Source organism: Dipteris shenzhenensis, chromosome 32 (genome assembly GCF_047967505.1).
Source record: "Dipteris shenzhenensis isolate YYH24624 ecotype China chromosome 32, Dip_SZ_1.0, whole genome shotgun sequence".
NCBI classification, from domain to species: domain Eukaryota; kingdom Viridiplantae; phylum Streptophyta; class Polypodiopsida; order Gleicheniales; family Dipteridaceae; genus Dipteris; species Dipteris shenzhenensis.
Genome location: NC_141627.1, coordinates 42,692,763 through 42,712,570, shown reverse-complemented (window position 1 = coordinate 42,712,570; position 19,808 = coordinate 42,692,763). Strand labels below are relative to the sequence as shown.

At 43.8% G+C, this 19,808-nt stretch overlaps 1 protein-coding gene across 1 annotated transcript in view; it reads left to right on the top strand.

The window, feature by feature from the left end:
• The window catches only part of LOC147880787 (Lojap-related protein), a 54,344-nt gene extending 34,827 nt beyond the window's left edge, over positions 1-19,517 (top strand). Inside the window, exon 5 of the mRNA XM_087370879.1 lies at positions 19,106-19,517. Coding sequence (XP_087227005.1) covers positions 19,106-19,153 — 48 coding nt within the window. The 3' untranslated portion in view covers positions 19,154-19,517. The remainder of the gene's footprint in view (positions 1-19,105) is intronic.
• The last annotated feature ends 291 nt before the right edge of the window (positions 19,518-19,808 follow it).

The following is a 19,808-nucleotide window of genomic DNA, read 5'->3' as shown; positions in this document are numbered from 1 at the left end:
CCCCTTCATTCATCTTAACACTGTATAGTTGCCTTCGCAAATAAGCAACTCTGGCCTCATTGCATATCTGATATAGATTGGTCAAAGTGTCCCATGCTGTGAAGATCCACACTTTTCGAAAATGCAAATGTGTGCGATGCATGCAGAATTTGAATGCCGATTGGCCCTCCAATGGGGAAGAGCGCCCTCGTGAGAGTACTTGTTTCTTTTTCGACCTACATGCAAGGTGGGAGAGAGATGACGGATGAATGCAATGTGGTAGAGAGAATGCTACGTGAGATTCACAATGAAAGGGTGATACCCTTTCATTAATGTCCCTTGAGATCACTCAAGTTCCATCTTCCCATTTACACCTACCCTTATCCTATGACCCATGCACCTACCATTCAATGCACTCTAATGCACCCTTTCCCTTTCCTATTGCCCCTAGGACCTAGACACGTGTGTGCACATCTTTATTACTAATCATTGGCCAATGCAACATAGTTTTGGCGGTATTGTTTACACCGCTTGATCGATCATAAATACAAACATATAACCACACCATCAAATTGGTGCCTAATAATAATAAGGTTCTAATGACTATTAATTAACTAAATAATCATTTCTCTTGTCATGACACTCCCTCCTACTTGAATGAGCAGAAGTCCTCTTCTGGATTATTGCTCGTCTCTTCCTCTTACGTGCACTTTCTCTTGTTACTTCTGCCATTGCATCGCCTCTTTGTAGTCTACGAGTATCTGTGGAAAATCTGTAAAGAACTCTTCTTCCATCCATTGTGCATCACTAGCTGGCTGGTTTTTAAACTTCAGTAAATACATATATCTCTTCTTTCCATGAGTACTCTTCTCTTTATGGTACACGATCTGTTCCGGAGTAAGAACTTCAGTCCCATCTTCAAGTTCAGGTTCTTCTTGATGCTGAGTATCCAAAAACGCAGAAGTATCGCCATGGTATCTCTTCACATGAAAGATGTTCTTCATACGCCAGTGGGCTGGTAACTTCAGCTCATACGCTCTGGATCCTTCTTCTGGATATAAAGCTGCTGAAATCTGAAATGGACCATAAAACTTCGGTGCTAGCTTGACATGTTTTGTACTTCCTCTCACTGACTTGATTCTTCTTTTATCAATCTTCAATAAAACCCAATCATCCTCCTTGTAATAAACTTCTTTTCTTTTTTTATTGGCTGCCTTGGATTGTTGAACCTGGGCCTTCTTAATATGTTCTTTTACCTGCTCAATAACCTGTGACATATCCTCAGCAAACTGGTCAGCAGCAAAAATTCGCTCCCCCAAGTGTGTTATTGGAGTGGGTAAACATTGCCCATAGATGATTTCAAATGGGGCTTTCTTGGTGGAAGTATGTACAGTGTTATTATAAGCAAACTCTAACATGGGTAAGAACTCTGGCCACCTTCTAGGTTGGTTATGGACATAAGCTCGAAGTAAAGTAATTATGGTTTGATTGGCATTCTCACTTTGTCCATCTCCTTGAGGATGGAAGGCTGTAGTAAATTTCAGTTTGGTTCCGAGATTCTCTAATAGGGCTGTCCAAAAGTTGCTAATAAAACGGCCATCATTATCGGATACAATGGATTTTGGTAACCCATGTAACCTAAAGATTTCCTTAATGAATAACCTTGCTGTTTCAGGAGCAGACAACTCTTTTTTACAGGGAATAAAATGAGCTTGTTTACTCAGCCTATCTATAACAGTGAAAATCTGCACAAACTGACCAACCTTGGGGAAACCGGACACAAAATCCATTGTGATGTGTGTTGGGATATCTCAAGGCGTATGCCTCAGGCACACCTTGGTTTCTATGTGTGAGTGCTAGAGGCACAGTTAGGTGCCCATAAGCACAGTTAGGTGGTGGAAAGCCACATAGGATGATTGAGAGAATCTAGGAGCAGATTGAGGAGATGATTGTGGAGCTCTGAAGTCATCAGTGATGTCAGTGAGCATGTAAGAGGTGCCTACATAAGGACCTCTCTCTTCTTCATTCCATAATGCAAGTATTCTGAATTTGTGTCCACTCTACTCTTTCCTTTCAGTTTACCAACATGGTATCAAAGCCATTTGATCCCCCTTGATCCATTTCTGCCACATCATCATCTTCTTCTCCATCTTCTTCTTCACCATCTCTTCCTCTTCTTCCCAAAATTTGCTTAAGCCTATTCTCCTCCGTTTCTCTACCATTCTCCAGGCCCTTCCTGTTGGAGATCCACCTTGAAGGGGCGAACCCCTGGCTGCAAGGAATTGAAGAATATCTGCCTCGTTTTGTCGCCATTTCACGCAGTTCGTCGACCTTTCTTCCTGCGTTTTCTCTCAGCATGCTCCATGCTTCTCTAATTCCTTTCAAAGGGAGCTTGTCCTTACCTAGAGCTATCCTGTGCTGAAATCTGAGCAGCAATGGCTGCATATTCAAGCTGAAAACAGAGAAAAACCAGTCGAAAATGGAGAGACAAGCTATGGCGCCCTGACGTGTTTTTGCGCCCCTTCTCCTCAGTGGACCTTCTGTGGTATATAAGCTCTCTTTTGCCTCAGAAACCCCCTTTTCCTTTGCTCTGAAGAGTGAGATACAAGTCCTCCAAGTTCAGTCTTTTGATTTTGACAGTTTTGACAAGTTTTTGAAGATGATACTACATAAAATGGTACTCTAGCATTTCTGAGTTTTTGAAGTTTTCAATAACATCAGTACAACTGTGGCTTCAGTTTTGCTCTGAGTTGATATACCTGGTTTTGATTGGAAAGCTTTCATTTTAGCCACCTCTATGAAGCATGTAAGAAAAAGCATCATTGTTTGATTTTTGGTCACTAGTCTTTGCTACATTAAATGCTTATATTTGGAAGCCTTTCAGTTGTTATTCTAGCCTTGTAAGAGAGAAGACATTGCCCAATATCTGGGTTAGACCCTCTCATGGCTACCATATTGAATATAGATAAGTTCAATGGAAAGGGCTTCCACACATGGCAGATGAAGGTGAAATTTGCATTGATGGGGGAAAACCTCTGGGGACTTGTCAAACCGACTTCAACTTCTTCTTCTACAGCCTCCAATGCTGGAGAATCCTCAGCTCCGACACGCCCGGCAAGGGATCCCACTAGAGAGGAGAAAGCATATGGTATCATTGCTCTTGCTTTAGGAGATGATTATATTCATCATATCTCTGCCTTAGAGTCTCCTTCAGAAGCTTGGCAGAAGCTTGACATGGTTTTTGGTGCTAGCTCTCACATCTCTAAATTATCACTTAAAATCTCTTTCTTTGAATTGAAGATGGTTAGTGGCACTCCTTTGGCAGCACATGTCAATTACATGCGGAGTCTTATGACTCAACTTGCTTCTATTAACTCTCCTATCACTACAGATGATGCTATGGCAGTGTTACTTAAGAGTATGCCTGAAGATTATGATCATATTGTTACCACTTTGAAAAATCTTCCTAATCCTAAGTTATTCTAGCCTTGTAAGAGAGAAGACACTGTCCAATATCTGGGTTAGACCCTCTCATGGCTACCATATTGAATATAGATAAGTTCAATGGAAAGGGCTTCCACACATGGCAGATGAAGGTGAAATTTGCATTGATGAGGGAAAACCTCTGGGGACTTGTCAAACCGACTTTAACTTCTTCTTCTACAGCCTCCAATGCTGGAGAATCCTCAGCTCCGACACGCCCGGCAAGGGATCCCACTAGAGAGGAGAAAGCATATGGTATCATTGCTCTTGCTTTAGGAGATGATTATATTCATCATATCTCTGCCTTAGAGTCTCCTTCAGAAGCTTGGCAGAAGCTTGACATGGTTTTTGGTGCTAGCTCTCACATCTCTAAATTATCACTTAAAATCTCTTTCTTTGAATTGAAGATGGTTAGTGGCACTCCTTTGGCAGCACATGTCAATTACATGCGGAGTCTTATGACTCAACTTGCTTCTATTAACTCTCCTATCACTACAGATGATGCTATGGCAGTGTTACTTAAGAGTATGCCTAAAGATTATGATCATATTGTTACCACTTTGAAAAATCTTCCTAATCCTAATCTTGAAGGTATTATCTCTGCTCTCCAAGAAGAAAAAAGGCACATGGAGCTCAGGAAAGGCAATGACACAGTTTATGCTGTAAAAATCCAGAAGGGCAAGTTTACACCTTGCAATCATTGTGGGAAGACAAATCACCTTTCAAAGGACTGCTTCAAAATCAACCCATGCAAACACTGTGGCAAAAACAATCATCATGAGAAGTTTTGCAGAGCCAAAGCAAAGACAGAAAATTCCAATCTACTTTCAGTTGATGTGCCTGCACAAGATGAGGCATCCTTTGAAGATTATGCATTTTAAATCATCTCTATGTATGCTCCAGATCTCTCTTTTTATGTTGAGTCAAGGTACTCAGCCTGGATAGTCCTCCAAAATGAATGAAATAAACTATTGTGTTTTGTGTGTTTTGTAAACACCTCTGGTCTCCTTATGATATAGGCCATGTGTATGTGTTTTGCTCCATGGTAACTCCTGCAGACATTGTGTGCATGTACATGCAGGGGAGATAACCATTGGAAGGTCTTTTTGTATTCCTTTTGTTTACCTTACACCCATGGGAACCCTTGCTAGCTTGAGATCCTAGCCGTTGATAGATCATGACCACCATGAGATGGCATGAGACACCTTGTGCTAGCTGTATCCTTGACATAGCCTGAGGCATTCCCTTGAGGGGGGGTTTGTTGGGATATCTAAAGGTGTATGCCTCAGGCACACCTTGGTTTCTATGTGTGAGTGCTAGAGGCACAGTTAGGTGCCCATAAGCACAGTTAGGTGGTGGAAAGTCACATAGGATGATTGAGAGAATCTAGGAGCAGATTGAGGAGATGATTGTGGAGCTCTGAAGTCATCAGTGATGTTAGTGAGCATGTAAGAGGTGCCTACATAAGGACCTCACTCTTCTTCATTCCATTCTCACCTTTCCGAGGGAATAGGCAAAGGCTGCAAAAGACCAGCAGTCTTACTTGTGTCAATTTTAATGCGCTGACATACGTCACATTGTTGAATAAAGGTCGAAACTTCTTTGCGAAGTTTAGGCCAATGGAAGTATCTCTCAATATTGTCAATGGTCCCTCTAATGCCTCTATGTCTAGAATATGGACTCGCATGTAACTCACTCATGACTAGATACCAAAATGTTTTGGGTACACATATGGCATGTCCCAAAAATAAGTATCCATCCACGATGGAATAAGCCTCTAAATCCCTGACCTCATTACGCTAAATCTTCCCATAAATGTCAGCGAAGTCCTCATCTAAAGGATAAGCTTCAACCATTGCTCCTAATGATTTCTCCTTAATCACAGAAACGTGATTAACTTGGGGACGTCTACTCAAAGCATCAGCTACTAAATTCTCCTTTCCTGGCTGATATTCGATATTTGGTTGCCCAAAGGATTGAATATATTCAGCCCATTTGATTTGCCTTGAAGAGACAATGGGTTGAGAAAACAAGTGCTTGATACTTTGATGGCGAGTCTTAATCTTGAAAGCAGAACCATATAAATAATGCTTCCATAACTTTAGAGCATGAATGACTGCCAATAACTCCTTCTCATACATGATATATTTCAATTCAGCCCCTTGAAGTTTTCTACTCTCATAAGCAATGGGATGCCCTCCTTGCATCAACACTGCTCCAATCGAGGTACCACTCGCATCCGTACATACAACAAAGAACTCTTTGTCCATGTCCGGAAGTGTTAACACTGGTGCAGTCACCAATGTTCTCTTAAGCTCCTCAAAAGCTACTTGGTGAACCTCTCCCCACTCATACAAAGAATGCTTCTTCAGCAAATCTGTTAGTGGGGAAGCCAGACGTGCAAAATTCTTAATGAATCTGCGATAATAACTACACATCCCTAGGAAGGATCTCAGCTCATGTATGTTTTTGGGTATTGGCCATTCAATTATGGCCTTGACCTTTTTAGGGTCAACCCGAATTCCCTCAGCAGACACAATGTGTCCCAAATACTCTATTTCTGTCTTGAAGAACTCACTCTTCTTGGTATTTAGGAACAATTGATGCTTCCTTAGAAGCTCCATCACCTTAGCAAGGTGATCCTTAGCTCTTCCTCATTTTGACTGAACACTAAAATGTCGTCAAAAAAGACTATGACAAATTTTCCCAAGTAGGGTCGCAAAACCCTTCTCATCAGCCTACTAAAAGTGATTAGTTAGGCCAAAAGGGATGACCAAAAACTCATAATGTCCAGTGAGAGTGCGAAAAGCAGTCTTATGTTCATCCCTAGCTTTCATATGAAGTTGATGATAACCAGATTTCAAATCCAATATGCTAAAAACTTTAGCACCTTTAAGCATATCCAATAAATCATCCACTCTTGGAATCGGATACCGGTTCTTAATCGTAAGTTTATTCAAAGCATGGTAATCTATACACATACGATATGATTCATTCTTCTTCTTAACCAATAATATAGGTGCTCCAAATGGAGAACTGCTTGGTCGAATCAGGCCTTTTTGCAACAGGTCTTCAATTTGTTTTTCTACCTCCTCCATTTCTATCCTGTTCATCCTATATGGGGCTCTACATGGAGGAGAAGCTCCTGGCTCTAAGTCTATGGCATGATCATCTTCTCTCTCCTTAGGCAATTCGAATGAGTCATCTCTTGAAAATCGATCCTCATAAGCTCTAAGGAACTCATTTCTCTTCCGATCTTCTTTTGAGATATGAAGATCTCATGAATCCCGTATATACACAAGACTACAATCTACCCCTCTTTTTACCAATCTTTTCGCTTGGGTAGGAGTAATCAATGGAATTGTATACACGTCCCGATCCCCTACGATCCTTATGTTTTCATCCTTATGTACAAAGCAACAATGATGAGTATGAGGATGAATAGCAGGGTTAAAATCATACCGCCATGGTTTACCTAGAATCATGTCAACGTCTTGTAAAGGGGCTACTAGAAAATCTCTTCGATCTCTATATTTTTGTATACGAAAAGGAATATTCCGTACTATGGATGTGTCTTCTTCATGGTGTCCTCTAAAAGCTACTGAAAGCGACATGTTTTTTATAGGTGCTGGTTTAAGATGGAGTAATTTTGCCAATCTATCACTTACTAGGTCATAATTACATGCATGATCTAGGAGAACCACTATTCTCTGTCCATTCACGAATCCATACACCTTAAAAAGATCATGAGGCCCAAAGGTATTGGCTGAATGGACAGCATTCACTATTGGCTCAATAGTCACAGTAGATTTCGAGGGTGACAAGGTAGAAGCCTCACCCTCCTACTTGGATGCCTTGTCTTTCCCTTTTACTGAATTCGTCTTGGCAATCTTAGCCAAGAGAACGGGACACTTATGCCATACGTGCCCTGGCTTATGTTTCTTACACCCGAAACATTTTCCTTCCTTAATCAACTGCCTCTTCTCTTCGTCAGTCATAGAAGAAAATGGCACCCATCTAGGACGTGATTGGCTGTTCACATTCCTTACAAGAGCTTTACCCTTCCCTTAATTATTCTTAAACCGGTTTGGCTTCCTAAAAGTGGGTATATTGTTGGTCTTAGATGATGACCCATCCTCCTTATTGAAGGGTTTACGAGGATTCAATTTCCTCTCGGCTATTTCAGCCAGCTTAGTGAGGTCCTTAAGCGTGGTCGGGTTAAACATTTCAACCTCGTACCTTACTTTTGGGTTTAAAGCTGCTAAATACTTCTTTCTCCTATCTTCCTCACTCTTTTCGGGTAACTCTAGAGAGTTTCAAAAATCTGGCTGTAAAATCTGCATTACTCTCATTAGCGAACTACCTAAACCTCTCCCAACGAAAGGTTAGGTTCTCTTCATGCCTCGGTGGCATGAAAGTGGCTTTCAGTTGCTCCACGAATTTAGCCCATTCATGAATAGGCTCTTTTCCTGTTTGTGACAAGGACCACCACATTAGAGCATCCTTCTGCAGATGCAATGTGGCAAGAGCAAGCTTCTCTTGCTTGGTCTTGTCTTGATGGGCAAAGTATAGCGAATCCAATTGAGGATTTTGTCAGCCTCCCTTGCCCCATCATATTTGGGGAACTCAATTCTCTCTCGCGGTTGGAATTTGGACCTCTTAGAAGGGTTACTCAACTCTTCATCCCCGAAGTTTAAAGTCCTCTTAGTTCCTAATCTTGTCATAATGGACTGCTCAATCATATTGCTAAGCTGGAAAACCAGCTTATCAACAGGAGTCTCCTCTCTTCCTCTTGCACTTGGATTATAATCCATGTGTATTGGGTTTTGAGTTGAAGGCGTGAACTCATCCCCTTGTTCTTGGCTGGTGTCATTTCTTCTTTCATTACGAAAGGAGAACTCCCTATCAAGAGGTTCTTGAAGGAGAGACTGCTGTAAATCTATTTGTGGGTTATCATACTCAAGATGTGTATAACTCTCACCTAATCCATCCTCCTCAAGAGGGGGTGAAGGTGTTCTTTCTCTCTCTCCTTGGGGTAATGGAGGAAAAGGAATAAGTTCATTGTTATACGTCCCTTCCCCTTCCATTCTTTCCTTTTAGTAATACAAGAGAGAAAATGTCTTGCTGTAGTTTCAAAAAAAAAGGTTTATTTTACAGCAAACGTCAAGTGTTGTAGAGTTGGTGGTACTTATCCGACTCCCGCTTCGTTTGTGTTGAGAAGACATTTAAAATGACCTCCTTTCCCTTCTCTTTCAAGCTTTTCTTCTTGTATTTCTGCTGTAAACAGGTACGCTCCGTTTGGGCCACTTGTTTTGAGCGGATTGGAGCTCTAGATACCGTTATAGGGCGTACTTGATGGGTGGATCACTCCCTTAAAATCTTATTCCTATTCGACTTTCCGTTGGGGAGAACGGGGGATCCCTTTTCCTCACGGTTTAAGGATTTTAAGGGTACATTCACGCCGGGGGGGGGGGGGGGAAATTCACCTCGTGAGGACACCCCGTTCACCGTTGAAGACCAGAAATTTTCAGAAAAATCCCTTGTCTCAGAACCTCGAGATCGGTCAGTCGTGATCCTTTTCCGCAAACCTCTCTTGCGACTTCCGTCGTCCGCAAGTGTCGCCCTCTTCTCGTCCCGCTCGTGGATCGTCACCACTCTGATACCAAATGTGAAGATCCACACTTTTTGAAAATGCAAATGTGTGCGATGCATGCAGAATTAAAATGCCGATTGGCCCTCCAATGGGGAAGAGCGCCCTCGTGAGAGTACTTGTTTCTTTTTCGACCTACATGCAAGGTGGGAGAGAGATGATGGATGAATGCAATGTGGTAGAGAGAATGCTACATGAGATTCACAATGAAAGGGTGATACCCTTTCATTAATGTCCCTTGAGATCACTCAAGTTCCATCTTCCCATTTACACCTACCCTTATCCTATGACCCATGCACCTATCATTAAATGCACTCTAATGCACCCTTTCCCTTTCCTATTGCCCCTAGGACCTAGACACGTGTGTGCACATCTTTATTACTAATCATTGGCCAATGTTACATAGTTTTGGCGGTACTGTTTACACCGCTTGATCGATCATAAATACAAACATCAAATTGGCACCTAACAATAATAAGGTTCTAATGACTATTAATTAACTAAATAATCATTTCTCTTGTCATGACACATGCAGCCTTGGTTGTTTTGCGAGACCAAATGTGAGGTATAACAACTCTCTTGCATTCATGGTAATCATTGCATGTGCCTGTGCATCTCACTGATCCCAACGAATCTATTCTTGTGTTGGAGGGTCGACGGCAGGCACAAAGGGGGAGTAGTGGTAGATGAACCAGAAGCGCGGCAGAAGTGGTTGTGGTGGTAGTAGGTGCGTGTGATGAAGAGACAGGTCTAGTCTCCGATCCAGATACAATTCCCCAAAAGTTCGTGGACACCAATAGGTGGCACACCAAGTACGACCACATGGGATAATTGGTGCCATCAAGCTTGTCCTTAGCAGCAAGCATCCCAAAGGATTCATGGTTTGCCATTGCAAATTAAAATCCCCAAAAAATTAAAAATAAAAGTGCCCTGCAAATGTCTGCAAGTGTCAATGCCAAGATGGCTGCTCAAACACTGAGAAAATGCAAAAGCTGTCCCCAAAAAATGACCTGCACAAGACTGTACTAGAGCAAGATGCCAAGTAGGAGCAATGGGAGGCTGAGTAATGAGCACGGGGGGAGGCAAGTAGGAATAAGAAAACCCGCTCTGACACCACTGTTGGGTGCAGGAAGCAATGGAAACCAAGTGGAACGCAAGGGAGCAAAGAACAAGCTGAAGGAACAGGAAGTATTTGCAAATGGATAATGAGAAAGTACAAAGGGGTGTCCTATATGGCCTCGAGGTCAACCTATGCTTGACAAGTGAAGTCAACCTAAGGGTTGATGAGTCCTAAGACTAGCCTACAACGCCATACAAGGGCTAAGTGCTAACATGAATTACTCCTTAGGAAGCGGCCTTGAAAGACATATAGACGTAGGCTTCTCTTTGACTTGTCAATCCATATCCATTTCCATGTGTTGTCCTTGCTTGGCTGTCCCCACGTGTTGCTTCGACTATGCACATCTGGCCTTTGCTTGGCTGAGTTACCTTAGTGTGCTTTGCTAGTCTTTTCGAATCTGGCCTCTACTACATTTGGTCCATGGTGCCAGGTTGCATCAATAGGTTGGCTATCTTGTCTACCCGTGCCACCTTTCTACCCACATGATTTGTGCTGCAGTCCAGGTCTATCGCAGCTCACTGATAGGGCATTCGCTGCATTTCGCATGTGTGGCCTAGCTCTGTGGGTACTATTGTCAGTGTGCATCAGTTGTTTGTCAATCTATGTTGCTAGCTATCGGCTTTAGTGTTGAGTCCAAACATCACTCCAGATGCTTTTTCCGAAGATCAGAAGTCTCGTACCTTGTTTTGTCTGACATTGGATTGATGTGATAGTCTACGTGACTAACAAGTTGTAAGCCAGGGTTGCAATGATGGCCACACGGGATCATAGTTCACCCCATGAGGGGATTGCTGACATTGATAGGGTCAGGCAGTAAGAGGGCATGCAGCTTGATAAAGAAAATTCCTATAGGGCGTTGCTTGCATAGCTAGCACAAGCAAGAAGGGATCCTTTGTTTTGCAGATTAGAACATCCTCTTGTAGAGGAAGGGCCCAAAAAAGCTCCTTCTGGAGCAACCTAGAAGGAGATAAGAAGGAAGAGATCTCTAAGTTCATCTTCTTCTCCTTCTTCTTCCTTAGATGATGCCTCTAGGAAGAGTAAGAAGCCTCACCACGAGGGCAAGAAAAAGAGGAAAGAGATAACCATGAAGACAGATCTCATTCCAGGAAGAGGAGGACCAAGCATCATCATAGATCCTCAAGTTCTTTTCCTCTTCAAGTTCTACCTCTTTATCTTCATCCACTTCTTCTAGGTCACCTGTGCCCACAGCTAAAAAGAAAGGGGTGATTAAGCATAAGCGAGCTGCAGCGAAGGCCTCTAAGCCTAATGAGTTCAAAGAAGTGATAGAGAGTGAGGGAGAGATCCCGAGTAGGGAGTAGAGAGACACACTCACAGTAGTCACACACCAGTGGGTGGGGATAAAGGAATGAGTGGTACCTCCCCAAGTACACACACTAGTATATATGGATAAGACTAGGGCCACTAAGTACCTAAGTACAATGTGTACTTAGTGTACTTAGTAGTACTAGATTACAAGGGTGGCCAGTGCCTTTACCCCAACAACCTCCCACTTAAAGGCAGTGTGCCCATAAGAGAGAGTAAAAGAAAAACAGCAATATACATCATCATGTACAGGACCAGTTGGTCTGCTTATCCTATACCCATAAGCCGTCTGCAGTGTGCAAACCGCTCAGCAGCCAATCCTTTTGTCAACAGATCTGCTGGATTGTCATCAGTGTGAACTTTCACAAGCTGAAGTTGCTTGTTCTCAAGCACCTCCCTGATAAAATGATACTTAACGTCGATGTGCTTCGTCTTTGCATGAAAAACAGGATTTCGTGCCAACTGTATGGCACTCTGACTGTCACAATGCAACAATGGAGTATCACTAGAGTAGCCCAAATCTGCCACTAGCCGAGATAGCCATATAGCTTCCTTGCACGCCTCAGTGGCTGCAATATATTCAGCTTCTGTAGTAGACAAAGCAACGCATTGCTGCATTCTAGATACCCACGACACTGCACCTCCAGTGAAAGTGAAAACATAGCCGGTAGTAGACTTCCGGGTATCAGGGTGACCGGCATAATCAGAGTCTGTATAACCCTGCACTTTTGCATCTTGACTGCCGAAACATATACACAAGTCCTGTGTACCCTTTAGGTATCTCATGACACCTTTCACTGCATTCCAATGCTTCTTGCCAGGTTTAGCCATGTATCTGCTAACCACTCCCACTGCAAACGCAATATCGGGCCTGGTTGCAACCATAGCATACATGAGACTGCCACAAGCTGATGCATACGGAATCTTTGACATCTCAGCTCTCTCAGCATCTGTCTGAGGGCTGTCCAAAGCGCTGATTTTCACATAAGGAGGTAATGGAGTACCAATACTCTTCCCCCCCTCCATGTGAAATCTCTGCAAGACCTTGCCAATGTATTCCTGCTGAGACAAATATAGCAACCGCTTTTCCCTATCCCGAAGTATGCGCATACCCAATATATGGTTGGCATCACCAAGATCCTTCATATCAAAGGTCTGGTGCAATCTCTTTTTCAAGGCATTCATTTCCTTATGAGATTTTCCAGCAATTAACATGTCATCCACATACAAAATGAGGATAAGTAAACTGCCATCTGAAGCTTTCTTGGTATATAAGCAGTGATCAATGTCACTTCTCCTGTAACCCTGGGTTCGCATGAATGTATCAAACTTATGATACCATTCCCTGGGTGCCTGCTTTAGACCATAAAGACTTTTCTTCAGTCTGCATACAAGCTTCTCTTTGCCCTTCACTGTAAAACCCTCTGGCTGCTGCATAAAAATTTCCTCATGTAAATCACCATGAAGAAATGCTGTTTTGACATCCATTTGGACCAAATCCATATCTGCATGTGCAACCAATGCTAATACAGTTCTGAGTGTTGTCATCTTGACAACGGGAGAGAATATCTCCTCAAAGTCAACACCATATTCCTGCTTGAACCCTTTGGCAACCAGTCTGGCTTTATGCCTTGGTTTTTCACCAGGTGTGACTTTAAGTCTATAAACCCATTTGCATGGCAGTACCTTCTTACCAGTAGGCAAGGGTACCAATTCCCAAGTGCCATTCTTGTGAAGACTGTCCATTTCAGACTTCATAGCAAGATCCCATTGAACCTTGTCTGCCCTCTGCCTAGCCTCTCTGTAGCATGAAGGCTCTCCACAATCAGTGAGCATCAAATAATCAATGCCTGGAACAAATCTTTCTGGCTGCCGCGTCTGTCTGGTTGACCTTCTAACCCAAAGACCATCATCCTGAGCTGGCTGTCCAGCCTGTTCATCACCCAGATAAGGTGGCTGTTCCATGATTCCTGGCTGCATTTGCATGTCAGGAAGATCACCTAACTGTGCCTCATCCATTGGGATGTTTTCTGCCATAACTGGCTGTCCATTAGGATCTGCTGCAGCATCATTTAATGGCTGATTATGCTGCTGTTGTGGCTGATTTACAGCCTGTCTGTGTTGCCCATGATGCCTGTCATCATCAATAGTTACTTTTAAAGGTTCCTGCTGTACAACAGGTTCCTTGAACATGATGGTTTCATCAAACACGACATCATTGCTGCGTATAAGTTTTCTGTTCTTGGGATCCCAAATCCTGTAGCCCATCTCACCTTTGTCACCATAACCTAGGAATATGCATTTAAGAGACTTTGGATCCAGTTTAGTTCTGTCCTCCCTGCGTACATGCACATACGCGACACAACCAAAGACCCGTAGGTGTTTGTAAGACGGAGGCTTGCCCGTCCATGCTTGTTCAGGCACACCACCACATAGTCTCTTGTTTGGTGACCTGTTAATAAGGTGCACAGCTGTCTTTACAGCTTCAGCCCAAAATGTGTGGGGCAATGCAGCATGTGACAACATGGATCTGACTTTCTCTTGAATGGTCCTGAACATTTTTTCAGCTGTACCATTCTGTGGAGGATCATATGGTGCAGACAAAACCCTTTGGATACCCTTTGCCTCACAGAATTCTTGAAATTCTTTGGACAAGTACTCTCCACCATTGTCAGATCGTAAGGCTTTCAGTTTTTTGCCTGTCTCATTTTCAACTAGTGCAACAAACTTAGTGAAAGCCTTGAACGTATCACTCTTCTTTCTGAGAGTGTAAACCCACACTTTGCGGGTGGCGTCATCTATGAATGACAGTATGTACTTTGAACCTCCTAAAGAGAGTGTAGGCATCTCACACACATCTGTATGTACTAGCTCCAAGAGCTGTAATTTCTGATTTGACCTTCTCTTATGAGGTATTTGTACTTGACGACCGTAGAGACAAAATTCACATTTCTGCAAATCTGAATATTTTAGACTCGGCAAGTAACCAAAATGAGCCAATTGCTCCATTCCCTTAATACTCATATGGCCAAGCCGGCTATGCCACAATGAAATCTTTGGCAGCTCGGTGGCATTTACATCAGAATGCGGACAATGTCCAGCATGAAGTGAGTACAAAGTATCAACCTTAGGACCCCTGGCAATAGCCATTGCCCCTTTGCTGATTTTCCATTTCTGATTACCAAAGGTGGTAAGATAACCATCATCATCCAACAACCCTGTGGAAATCAAGTTCTTCTTCACCTCAGGAACATGCCTGACCCCTTTAAGCATTAACTGCTGGCCATTTTCAAGAACAAGCCTGACATCACCTATACCAATGATAGAACATGCATGGTTATCACCAAGAAAGACAACTCCCTTCTGCCCTCCTGCATATCTGACAAACAGATCTCTGTAGGATGTCACATGAAAGGAAGCACCTGAATCTATAATCCAGGAAAACATATCTGATCCATCACCAGCATGAAGTGTATGAGCCTCCAGTGAAGAGGTGAAACATATTTCATGTCCACTGTCACTGTCACTAACATAAGTAACATTCAGCTCCTCTTTTTCTTTGCCCTTAGACTTGCCTTGAGCCTTGCCTTCTTTGGCTCTCTGGTCATTCTTCTTTTGAAAACACTTTTTCTCAATATGTCCCTTCTTGCCACAATAGTTGCATACAAGATCACTCTTAGAGCGGGACTTGCTCCTCTCTCTTTCTTTGTCTTTACCACGTGTTTTGGACCTGCTGCGTGCATTCAAAGCATTTGACTTCCCAATAGCATTGTTCTTTCTGTTCATCTCTTCCTGTAGAAGAGCACTCTCCACATCTGCAAATAACAGAATGACATTTGAGTTGCTGGTAGAAGTCCTGAATGTGTCCCATGACTCAGGTAGAGAACATAAGATGAGTGTAGCTTTCAGCTCATCATCGAGCTTCAACCCCTGGTTGATCACCTGGCTGAATATGCTGTTAAACTCAATAATATGAGTGGACATAGCTGTCCCCTCCTTCATTTGAAGACCAACAAGCTTTTTCAGCCAGTAAGCTTTTCCCGTGGCACTTTTCTTGGCATAAGTATCCTCAAGGCGTTGCCACATTTTCCACGCAGTAGGTTCATCCCTGATGCCTACAACCAGTGAATCAACAACTGTAAGCATAATGGTCGACCTGGCCAAGCCGTCCATCTTCTCCCACTGCTCATCAGTAATGTTGGAGGGCTTAACACCCTTCTCCTTTATAGGTTTGTACTGGTCCTTCTGCATCAACACATTGTAGCATTGTGTCCTCCATATGTCGTAATTTTTAGCTCCTTCGAGCTTCTTTATCTGAAACAAGGACGACACATCGCTGCCGGAACTCATGGTAAAGAAAATAGAGTTTGACTCCCTGTAGTCGTGCAATTAAGCACTAGTTACTCCAAGAAAATTCCCCCGCAGCGGAAGTACGATCAGAAAATGAACTTGGTACTGTTTCAGTGGCATAAAACCGACTGAAAGTCTTTCTCCCACTTGCTGCAGAAACAGTACAGCAATCTGTTCCTGTCTTTTTTTGCTGGCGAAAGTGCGGTACAGCTCCTTCAAAGTGCTCCAGAAAAAATCCCAGAACTGTTTTCTGAAAAAGTAGCAGTACTTTTTGACCTTTTTGACAGTGAAATCTGGTCAAACTTGCTGGTTGACAGTCCCGGACTGTCAAAAAACAGTGAATCTCAGATTGTGGATGAAGATCTCTGATTTTAGACCTCCATATGCTTCAGAAACTTCCCCCCCAACTGAATTCACAGTTTGGAAGTGAGATTGCTCAAAAGCCCTTTGAATGCATGAAGAAAATCAGAGATTTGACCTCCAATTAAAAAGATTGACCTTTGACCAAAAAAAAAAAACTGTAAGTCAAATTTGCACTTTCAAAGCATAGTAGTGCTTTACGAGATAGCCTGATGCATGTAGAGTGCTCCCACTTGACAGATTTCCGGTCAGGCTACAAAAGCCCCAAATTTGACTAAAGTCAAACTTGGTCAAAATCGACCAAATCTGTACCAAAAGTGATTGTACTTTTAGCAACAAGCTAAAGCATTTGTCCTGTGAAATTTCGTTCACAATCTTCCAAAGAAATCATGCAACTGCCTGCAATCACTGCATGTGAGAGTACACACTGACAAAAGCATAAACCTCTGTCCAAGTGTCAAGCATACACACTGCAAATCTGACAATGCATACACTGTGTCAACCCTCACTGGCCAAGTGAATAACCTGTCTCAACTCTGTTTGCGGCATAAGCTAAGCCTCAGAGTTGAGTGATGCCCTGCCACAGTAGCACCTGCATACCTTTGCTGCCCGGAGACCTTGTAGAACTACACGTATGTGCAGCTGTCTCAGCCACGGGGAGACACGCGAGAAATGCAGCCTATGTTGCTATTCGAAGAGCAGCGTAGAAGAGGTCGGGGGAACGCGGGGCAGAGAAAGAAGAGGCTGGCGAGGCTTGGCAGTACGGCCGACTCCTGTCGGCCGGCTTGGCTATGGCCGACCTGTTGGTCGTCGCCCACTGTGTCGGCTGTCGGCCGACTTGTGTCGTCGACGGTTGCTGTGTCGGCCCTGTCGGCCGACCTATGTCGTCGCCTTGCTTGCAGCCGCTCCAGCTACGCCGCCCGCGCCTTGCTTGCAGCCGCTCCAGCTACGCCGCAGCTACCACGCCCGCGCCTCGCCTTGGCCTGGCTATCGCGATCCGTCGACGAATGCTTGGGACAAATCGCGATCCGTCGACTTGGAAGGCTCCTTTGGCTTGAACTCACAAGGCCTGTGAGCCGTGAAACCAGCGACGTGCAGCCACGCCCTGAGCCCTGTCAGCCGCTCCGATGCAGATGCGCCGTTTACGATCGTTGCCTGCCGTTGCAGCCGCCGTTTGCGTTCCGTCAGTATGACCCGCGCTTGCAGCCGCCCTTCGCGATCCGTCCGTACGGTTGTACGGACGTCGTACGGCCGTACGGATCGGTCCGTACGGATCAGTCCGTACGGAAGGGGTAGGATAGGGAGAGGAGGTAGTGGTAGTGTAGGGAGAGAGCCCGTTGGCTCTGATACCAGTTGATAGAGAGTGAGGGAGAGATCCCGAGTAGGGAGTAGAGAGACACACTCACAGTAGTCACACACCAGTGGGTGGGGATAAAGGAATGAGTGGTACCTCCCCAAGTACACACACTAGTATATATGGATAAGACTAGGGCCACTAAGTACCTAAGTACAATGTGTACTCAGTGTACTTAGTAGTACTAGATTAATACTGTTACAAGGGTGGCTAGTGCCTTTACCCCAACAAGAAGGTGGTAAGTCTATCAAATTTGTCACCTATAATGGCCAGTATGGTCATACTGAGATGTCTATGTAGTTTAGAAGGCAGTTTAATGGCGCATTTGTACAGAGAACTTCTCCGAGTCTTCAAAGTTGCACATGATTAGCTTGCATTTGACAGGGACAGAAGGTGCATGGTGGAGTGCCCAAACTACAGGGGGCTCTGCGCCAAAGAAAACCATCTCCAGGGGAGCAAACAAATGGATCGCCCTCAGGACGGCCTCAGACACCACAAGACGAGATCTTCAATCTCCCAGTAAAGTTGTTGGAACCAGTGGTCCGGAGTGCATAGGCTTATGCACAGAGGCAGGCCTCAAGAGAGCCCTGTCTGCTCCCCTCGACACCTTCGGATCTCCCCCCGCTCCTCCTCCCTCTCCGCCTTCCTTTGTACCCTGACTTCCACCTATCCCGCCCGTAACAATCACCCTCACCACCAGCCCACCAGCCCTCCACCCACCTCCTTTAAAAATAAATAAATGAGGGTTTATATTTATATTATATCAGAAGATACAGAGTTTACATCAGTATATACGAAACGGGAAGAAGACTTGATCATTTGGCAGAACCCAAAAGGTCACCGTTGCTGCAGCTCAATCTTATCACCTTTTTCCTCCTCCTTGAGCTTACAAACATCCTTGAGCATGACTGTCCCCGGGACAGCAGGGGGAGTCCAAGGCACCATTTGGCTCTAGCCGTTCGTTGTAGAATAGGTGATTGCAGCTTGGCAGCTCCACCCACATTCCGGGGAGGTTCAGAAGTAGCAGGCACCTTAGTTGATTCGTGTCGCACTTTGTACGTTGCCCTTGCAGGATCATTGCGGGAAACAGGTCTTTTGTATTGAACTTGGGGCTTCCCACTTTCAGTGAAGTAGGTAGCACCATGGGAGTTGCGGGTGACTCCAGCCGGAAGCCACTAGGAGAGAAAAGAACCCGGGATTCTCTGTTTTTGTATAACTGCAGGAGTCTTCTGCATGACCTTTTAACCACTAACGATTTCTGTTCTAAGAGAGAGTGTTAACGATTTCTGTTCTAAGAGAGAGTGTATCAGCACATACATATCACATGTGATTTTCAATAAAGATTTGGATTTTGAGTCAGCTCTCACTCAGCAAGTTAAATGTTTGGCAAGTGTTGGATCTTCACATTTGTTGTCGTCTCAATGTATCATCCTTAGGTAACATACTATTAGTTCTCATATTTTTTGGGCTTGTTTTGAGATGACAGGATTTGGAAAGGATGCTCAAAACAGCTGGTCTGGCAGTTAGTCGATAGGATTACTTTGTTATTGAAGTTGTCAGTCTGCTGCAGGGCTGTATACAAGACAGGAGGTAGGTGTGGATGTTTTATTGTCTTCAGTATCTCTGAGAGCAGAGTGTAGCAAAGTCACCTACAATTGTTGATGAATGCTAAAGGCTACCTTGGGACCTCTATTTGTTTAATTTCTGCTAGGGTGTTAATGTTTTTTGGAGGGGGAGGCTCTTGGGCATGCAAATATTTGAAGTAAATTTAAGATTGTAGAAAAGTGAAGTTTTCTGCTCGAGGGTTGGACTCTCTCTCTCTCTCTCTCTCTTTTTCGTGCACTTGCCGCCATGCCGGTGTGCTTATATAGTTTGCTGGGATTTTTTGGATATTATTATATGCAAATAGCTTGCTTGGAGCTGTGAGTATCACATTTCCTTTGAACATTTATCAAATTAAGAGTCCTAGAGCTCATGTGGCAATGAGATTGGTCATATAAATTGTGTTCATGTCTCATATGTGTTTGATTGCTTGCACATTTTATGATTAAAGCCCATTGAAATCAACCCAAGGGTGATTTCCGTCAAATGAGTCGAAATATTTCTTATGCAGTGACATTGAGGTGTGGCATGAGATTGGTCATATAAATTCTGGTCATGTCTCCCATGTGTTTGATTGCTTGCACATT